The following is a 7,472-nucleotide window of genomic DNA, read 5'->3' on the forward strand; positions in this document are numbered from 1 at the left end:
GCATGAGACAGAATAATGCTTTGGGCCAAAGTCTTGAGGTAAACAGTCCATCTAAGTTACTGCTACATAAATGAAACCAGAGAGCGTTGACAGAGAGGAGAAGGTAGAAATGACTCAGCCTGGAACTGAAAATATGGATGGAGGACAACAGAGCTGCTTCATGGAAGAACAACCTCAGATTAGGCTGTTAGCTTGTCACGGTAGCGCTGAGCTAAAACATATAAGGCAATATAGCATCAGCCCTAAAGCTAAAGCTTGCCACAAGAACACCTGGGAGACACAAACATGGAAGAAGGCTCTGTATCGCAGCAAAAGGTGCTGCTATAAAAGTATTAACGCTACAGGGCCAAATAATTTTACACTCAATTTTCCAGTATTTGTTCAAAAAGTTAAAAATATCCAATAAATTTTGTTCCACTTCATGATTGTGTCCCATTTGTTGATTCTTCACAGAATAAATAAATAAAATTTTATCTCTGTTTGAAGCCTTAAATATGGCAAAAGTTTGAAAAGTTACAGGGGGCTGAAAACTTTTGCAAGGCACTGTATTTAAACTATAAAAACACACAATCACAGTAGATATTGTAAATAAACTTGTTTTTATTTAAGCATTTAAAACTCTCCCATTACACGATGCATTCAGGTACAATTGTCACAAGCTTGTGCAACAAACCATTTCCCTCAAACCGTTACGATGCAGGGATGAGATTTTTAAACTGCAAACCCATAAAACAGCAGGTGTTTAATCCATCCGGACCGATCCTCCGTCCCTCTAAAGTGCTGCTCACAAACATTCAGGACGAGAGGACCGTCACCGGATCGACCAGCACAGCTCCAAACCTTGCTTTTTAGTGACAACCAACACGAAGGCGGCTCCGAGGGCCGGCGTTCAGTCCAGACTTCTGAAAACACGTCAACAATTTGATGAAACTGGGTGAAAAGATGGAGCAAAGAATATGTTTATTAATTTAAAGTTTCAAAATAAAAGCCTGGATTGTAGCTGGCCTTCAACAGCTCTAATTCAAACTTCGAACAGATTTCTAAACTTTTTGGTTTTCCAGTTTGAAGAAATATATTTTTTAGCTCTTCCTTTGCTCCAACTCTCCATAAAACGTTCTCCTTCAGATAAACCGTTAATCTGTGAGCTGAAGCGTCGTCGCCCTCAGAGCCGTGCAAAAAAAAAATCAATCATGTCTCATGAAATTAAAAACATTCAAATTTTTATTGGCACAAAGATGCATATGGCACAAAAAAAAACTTTAGCCTAACTTAAAAAAGAATTATTCTGATATTAATTTTCCTCAGCGGTTTGATAAAATTGAGTTCAAATATAAAAACTGAATCAGGTACTTTTGCGTCATCGTTCTAGTTTTAGTGATAAATATTTTATCTTTAAAGAACTTTTCCATCCAGTTACACATTTAGTGTCACACACACAAAAAAAATTTTTTTGGTCACTGCTCAATAATAAAAATTTATTTTTTTAATTTTACGTGTCAAATGTTTCAAAATGTTTTTAAAGAATCATGAAATAACGGAAAATTTAACGTTTGTAGTGAGTTCAGGGAGAATTAGTGAGCCTGAACTAAACAGCTTGAAATCAAAACTAGAGTTTTATTCCTGTAAAAAAACTTTTTAAATTTAAATTAAGGCTTTAGATGAGTGGAGCAGCTTCAGACGTTCCTCTGCTTTGACTCATGATTAAACACGATTCTGCAGAAGTTGTGGGGAAACATCTAAAACCTGGAGGATGGTGGTCTTCAGGGACCAGAACTGGACCAGATCTGCTTTAGGTGGAAACATTTTGTGCTTTAAAAGCTGCTCAGTTTGTTTCTTCTTTCAGCTGCTCTGACAGAAAAGTGTGTTGGTGACGCCTGACAGACACGACTGAGGGCAAAGACAGCAGTTCGGTTTATTTGATAATAAAACTGAATGATTAAATCTTTATCTCTTAAACTGAACTTATAATTTTGAGGGATCATGGATGCTCAAACTGTTTTCCTTACGTGCAAACAGACTTTTCATTCGGACTCGTTTTTGAGCAGAAAACTGAAAAAATATTTACAGATTTTATTTTGAAGAAACCGCGCAGCAGAAAGTCTGATTTGAGCTGGGTTCATGCTCTGAAATGCTACAACAAATGCCTCAAGTTAATTCAAGTCGGATTTTCTTAAAAACAAGACAGAATTCTACATTTTTTAAAAAGCTAATTTTGTTTTTTTACTTCTGCATATTCCTGTTTCTAGCTCCGATTATTTGTGAGAAACTCTCTGAATGATTATTTTTGCACACCGACACGTTGAAAAAACAGGAAGGTGATCAGAACCATGAAGGCTCTGATTCGAATCGAGTCCTGGATCCAGGACAGGATCCTACGGGATCAATCTTGTGCCAGCAGGAACTGAATTTGAATTTCTCAGATTGAATCTGAATGTTCATAATTTGAAACTGAATTCATTGGTTTGAAAATAAAGTTCACTAAATTGAAAACAAATTTAAAGTTTTGAATTAATTTTCTTTGAAACTGTATTTTGGTTTATTAAAAAATTCAGTTTGACTACTTTCACTTTCAGTTCCATAATTCAGATTTTTGTGTCACATCCTGGTCCTTGAGAAAGTCACGGGACGTAAATGTAACATTTTCTATAGGTAAAATTAATCACTGCAATAAAATAACTTTGTGTGTTTTTGTCACTTTTACAGTGGATTGCATCAACTCTGTTACATCCAGAAGGGAAACTTCACCAAAGTGAAACATAAATCTGTGGATCTGTGTTTGATTACTCTGCCTGGCTTTCTCAAGGACCAGGATGTGACACAAAAATCTGAATTATGGAACTGAAAGTGAAAGTAGTCAAACTGAATTTTTAATAAACCAAAATACAGTTTCAATTTAGTGAACTTTATTTTCAAACCAATGAACTCAGTTTCAAATTATGAACATTCAGATTCAATCCGAGTGATTCAGATTCAGTTCCTGCTGACACAAGATTTATCCCATAAGGGTCCATCACCCAGCAGGACCCTGAATCCAGATCAGGACCTAAAGAGTCCAGCTGCTACTTGAAACGTCTCAAAGCTCAGAAACAAAGAAAAGCTCAACAGACTCAGACTCTTCCAGCTCTGATCTGTTTGGAGAAGAAGACGCTGACCCTGCGGTACTGAAGATTGTCTGACAGCTGAAGACGGACGGAGACGTCTTCATGTCTCTTTCTCTGCAGCAGCAAGTTAAAATGTTTAAAAAGAAGCAGAAAACTGATAAAAACAGGTACTTGGATTTCTTCTTGTTTTTCACATCTCCAGGGGAAGTGGGGGGGCACAGTGCAGAGGTGGCGGGACGTTGGCCCCACCCCCCGCGTTGTGGGCGGGGTCAGACGGCGGGTTGGCTGCGGTCGGCGGTGTCGGCCTTCTTTAGCTTGCCTTTGCTGAAGGACTGGATGGAGCTCAGCAGGGCGGCCCGGTCTCCGCCCGCTCCGTCCGAGGAGGACGGAGGAGGACAGGAGGACGAGTCCAGCATCGGAGGAGGAGCGGGGGGAGGTGGAGGAGGAGGTGTCGTGTGTGGTCCTGGAGACGAGAAAAGGAAAGGAGGAGTGTGAGGAGACAGCTGAACAAAAGACGAAACAAACTGCTTCCAATCTGGGTCCAAGACCAGGAGACTGTTCTGGTCCACTTACAGAGAGGAAACAGAAAATGTGAAGCACAGCTGAGAGGGACTGGGAGGGGCTTCTGGGGGCGGAGCTACAGCAAAGCAGGAGGAGCTGAAGAACCAATAAGTTGTGTTTAAGTTTTCAAACCAAATAAGAAGGTGGTCTCTGCAGAACATGTATTGTGGGCGGAGACAGCTCTACTCGTGATTGGCGGAGGTCTTGATGTGGGCGGAGACGGCCCTACTCGTGATTGGCGGAGGTCTTGATGTGGGCGGAGACGGCCCTACTCGTGATTGGCGGAGGTCTTGATGTGGGCGGAGACAGCCCTACTCGTGATTGGCGGAGGTCTTGAAGTGGGCGGAGATGGCCCTACTCGTGATTGGCGGAGGTCTTGATGTGGGCGGAGACAGTCGTACTCGTAGTGTAGCTTGGTGTTGGACAGGAAGCAACATGTTTTTTCAGATTAATTTGTCATAACTTGAGAAATGAAGGTGCTGGCTGCACAAAATTTGAAAGTCGTACATATGGAGGGACGAGTAACACTTTGGCTCAGTCAAAACATCCCTAACCAGCCTGTAAAAATAAGGTTAAAAAATCAATATGAATATTAGTCATAATTTGAGACAGGAAGAAGCTTGTCGCATGAAATTTTAAGTCATATTATGTTTACATTTTCACAGTAACTTTTAGTTGAGTCATTGTTCTGGTCTAAACTGTACCTAAACAGTCAATAAATCATATTTTTTTTACTATTATTACGTCCTCTTGTACATTGCCCCACAAGACATGTCAATCCAACCAATCACAGTTAGGGAAAACTCCGCCCACACACCAACTTCGCCAATCACGAGTAGGGCCGTCTCCGCCCACAAGACAAGGTACTGCAGAGACCCCCACTTAAACCAAGTCCACGTTTGTCTCGACCCTCCTGCTGCCCTGAGGTCAAACAGACCCACAAGACCTCAGTCCTAAAACTCAGACCTCATGAGTCCGTTTAACCTCAGGACAGCAGGAGGGTTAAAGTTAACAGATCAACCATAATTTAACACTAATTTAAAACGAACCTAATTACAGATAAAATACATTTTTATGTTTTATTTAAATTAAATATTAAACGGGTCCTGCAGCTCATTTAGAATAAAAAAAGTTGTCTGGAGTTCATCTGTTAGTTTCTGTAAATATTTTCCTTGTTGGAAGCAGCACCCACAGGTCAGTCAGTTCAGAAACTTAATTTTACAAAAGAAAACATTTTCATATTAAAGAAATACTTAAGAGTTTCAGTCAGAAACTGATCTTTTGCATCTGCGAAACAGAAATAAATAGAAATAAATTAAAATAAAGCCGAGGAGCGAAGAAAAAGAAGCAAAAATTGCAACGTAATGAAAAAATAAAACATGTAGCAGTTTGACGGAGGACACCCGACCTGGAGAAACTCTCTGGAAATGTTTTGTGTCACATTGGAATAAAAATATATATATTTAATGACGTCCAAAGTTCAGACATCAGAGGACGTGGACTCTCCAGGACGAGTGTTGGACAAACTGACTTCATCACGTTTCTCATTTTTCATCTAATATTCAGATAAAAAAATATAAATGAATATAAATGTGATTAATCTGCACCATTCTCCTCAACAAACAAAATAAAAGTCAAGAATCTCAGAAACAACTGATTAATATTCCTCTAATTTTATTATTTCACCTAAAACATTTAGTTTTTAAAGACAGCTTCAGAACAGATGTTCTTTTAATCCCTCAGATTAAAAAACAAACCTGACATAATCTGAAGTTTAGATGAGACCAAATTTAAAAACAAATTCTTAAAATCTGCTTTTAATTTGGTCATTTTGAGATCAGCAGCATTAAATTAAAAAGAAAAACAAACACGCAAATAAAAATATTTAACCAAAAAGTGCAAATTAAAAAAGCTCCTCAGCAATATGTTGTAATAAACCGTAAGGAGATAAAAAACAAAAAACAAACAGAGACACTCAAACATGCAGCAACAGAACGGACCAATCACAATCTGCAATGAAAACAGGAAACAGGAAGTGGCACTGTCGGCTGCAATCGTTGTAGATTGTGACGTGTTTAGAAAGATGTGCGAACATCCTGTCAGGAGCAAGAAGTGGGTTTTATTTTTATTATTCTGGTCTCATTTCAAACTCTGAGTCCAGGATTAACGAGCAGAGAAACTGATCGATCGTTTTGTTTTTGTTTTTATTAAAAATTATCTGAAGAAAAAAAACAATAAATAAATAAATATCTGTAGATTAATGTCATCAGTCTGAGGTCTGTGTGCACAGACTCACTAATCAGCCTTTTTCTGAAACAGGCTTTTATTTTGAAGGAATACAAAAAGGTGGCTGTAGGGGTTTTGGAGGAGCTGTTTTGTTATTAGTCAACGTAAAATACTGACTTTGCTGAGTTTTAAAACTTTTAATGTCTATAAATTACAGCTGGAGTAAAAACTTCAGCAGTTTGAACTCTAAAATTGCACAAAAGTTTTATTTAAATATTTGTTTAAAAAGTGACACCATAGATCACATAAATGTTAATTTGCAGCTTAAGAAAAATTAAAATCAAACATTTAGCATGTATTTAATTTAAATTTCTTGAATATTTTGTGACCAGAAGCTCGCTGAGAGTCCAGGATGTACGACACCTTTAAAAAACCAGCAGACCTTCATCATCATCATCATCATCATCATCATCATCATCATCATGGAGGTTAAAATAGTTTACTTTACCCAAAGACACGGTCAGAATGGAGCATGCTCTACGGTGGAGACGGCACAAAGAGAAGAGAAACAGGGAGATGACCGTTAACCGTTCATTGGACCAATCAGCATTTAGAGGAGGAGGAGAAGGACGAGGAGGAGAAGGACGAGGAGGAGGAGGAGGAGGAGGCTAACAGGGTTTGAGAAAGCAAAAAAGTCCTGATCCGGTTTCGTCTCCTCAGACTTACGTGAGGAGATTTGAAAAACATTTGGTTTGAACATCTAAAACTTGTTCCCACAGTCCTGAACTCTGCTACCTGTAGACCCACGGGAGGAAACACACCTGTGTGAAAACACACGATGAGGACAGACACACAGGTGTACCTGTAGTGGATGGAGGAGTGGGCGAGGAGGGACAGGTGGGAGGAGAGCTGGCTCCAGACCCTGAGAGGAAACAGGAAATTTAAAAGTTCAGGTTCTGAAAACATCTGATAAATTATTTTCAGGTCAAACAGAAAAAAAAAAAAAAAAAAACTCACCAGAGTTGTTGTTGTTTCTCACAGAAACGTCTTCTTCATTTTCATAAGATGACAGTTTGGATTTCTGCAAACACACAGTCAAACTGTTGACCTTTGACCTCTGCTCAACGTCATGTTTATAAAAGATGCAGAAGAGAAACCAAACTCCTGTTTGTCTGACCTTCCTCGCCAGAATCTTCCTCCTCTTCCTCTCCTCCTCGGAGCCGTAGTGGGACTGAGCCCGGGTCAGCCGCCGGTGCTGATGGAGCTGAGGTCAGACACAAACTATGTTTATTCTCATTATTAACCAGTTTTCACCGCCAGGTGGGAGGAGCTAAACTGGATGCTGCAGGATCAGTTTGAACCTCTTTAACCTCTGATGAGCTCGTTCAGATAAAACCAGAGGAAAAATGTGACCCGTCACATCGAGAAACAGGCAGATAGTGTTTTGATTAAAACACTTACAAAAATTACATTTTGTCAAAATATAACAAATAATTGTGTTATCAATGTATCGTTTCAATGAACTGTGTATGGAGGACAGAACCTATCATTATTGGAAATAAATGTATTAATATATAACTGGCG

General features: G+C 39.1%; 2 protein-coding genes across 2 annotated transcripts in view; both read right to left on the reverse strand.

Moving 5' to 3' along the window:
• Positions 1–7,472, reverse strand: part of LOC106522354 (tripartite motif-containing protein 35) — a gene marked incomplete at its 3' end in the record, with an annotated part of 221,193 nt that overhangs the window by 158,527 nt on the left and 55,194 nt on the right.
• pxk (PX domain containing serine/threonine kinase) overlaps positions 2,870–7,472 on the reverse strand; it is a gene marked incomplete at both ends in the record, with an annotated part of 16,848 nt that continues 12,245 nt past the window's right edge. The window contains 4 exon segments of the mRNA XM_014015327.1: positions 2,870–3,564; positions 6,751–6,810; positions 6,906–6,969; positions 7,066–7,152. Coding sequence (XP_013870781.1) covers positions 3,371–3,564; positions 6,751–6,810; positions 6,906–6,969; positions 7,066–7,152 — 405 coding nt within the window.

Source organism: Austrofundulus limnaeus, unplaced genomic scaffold (assembly GCF_001266775.1).
Source record: "Austrofundulus limnaeus strain Quisiro unplaced genomic scaffold, Austrofundulus_limnaeus-1.0 Scaffold127, whole genome shotgun sequence".
In the NCBI taxonomy this organism is placed as follows: domain Eukaryota; kingdom Metazoa; phylum Chordata; class Actinopteri; order Cyprinodontiformes; family Rivulidae; genus Austrofundulus; species Austrofundulus limnaeus.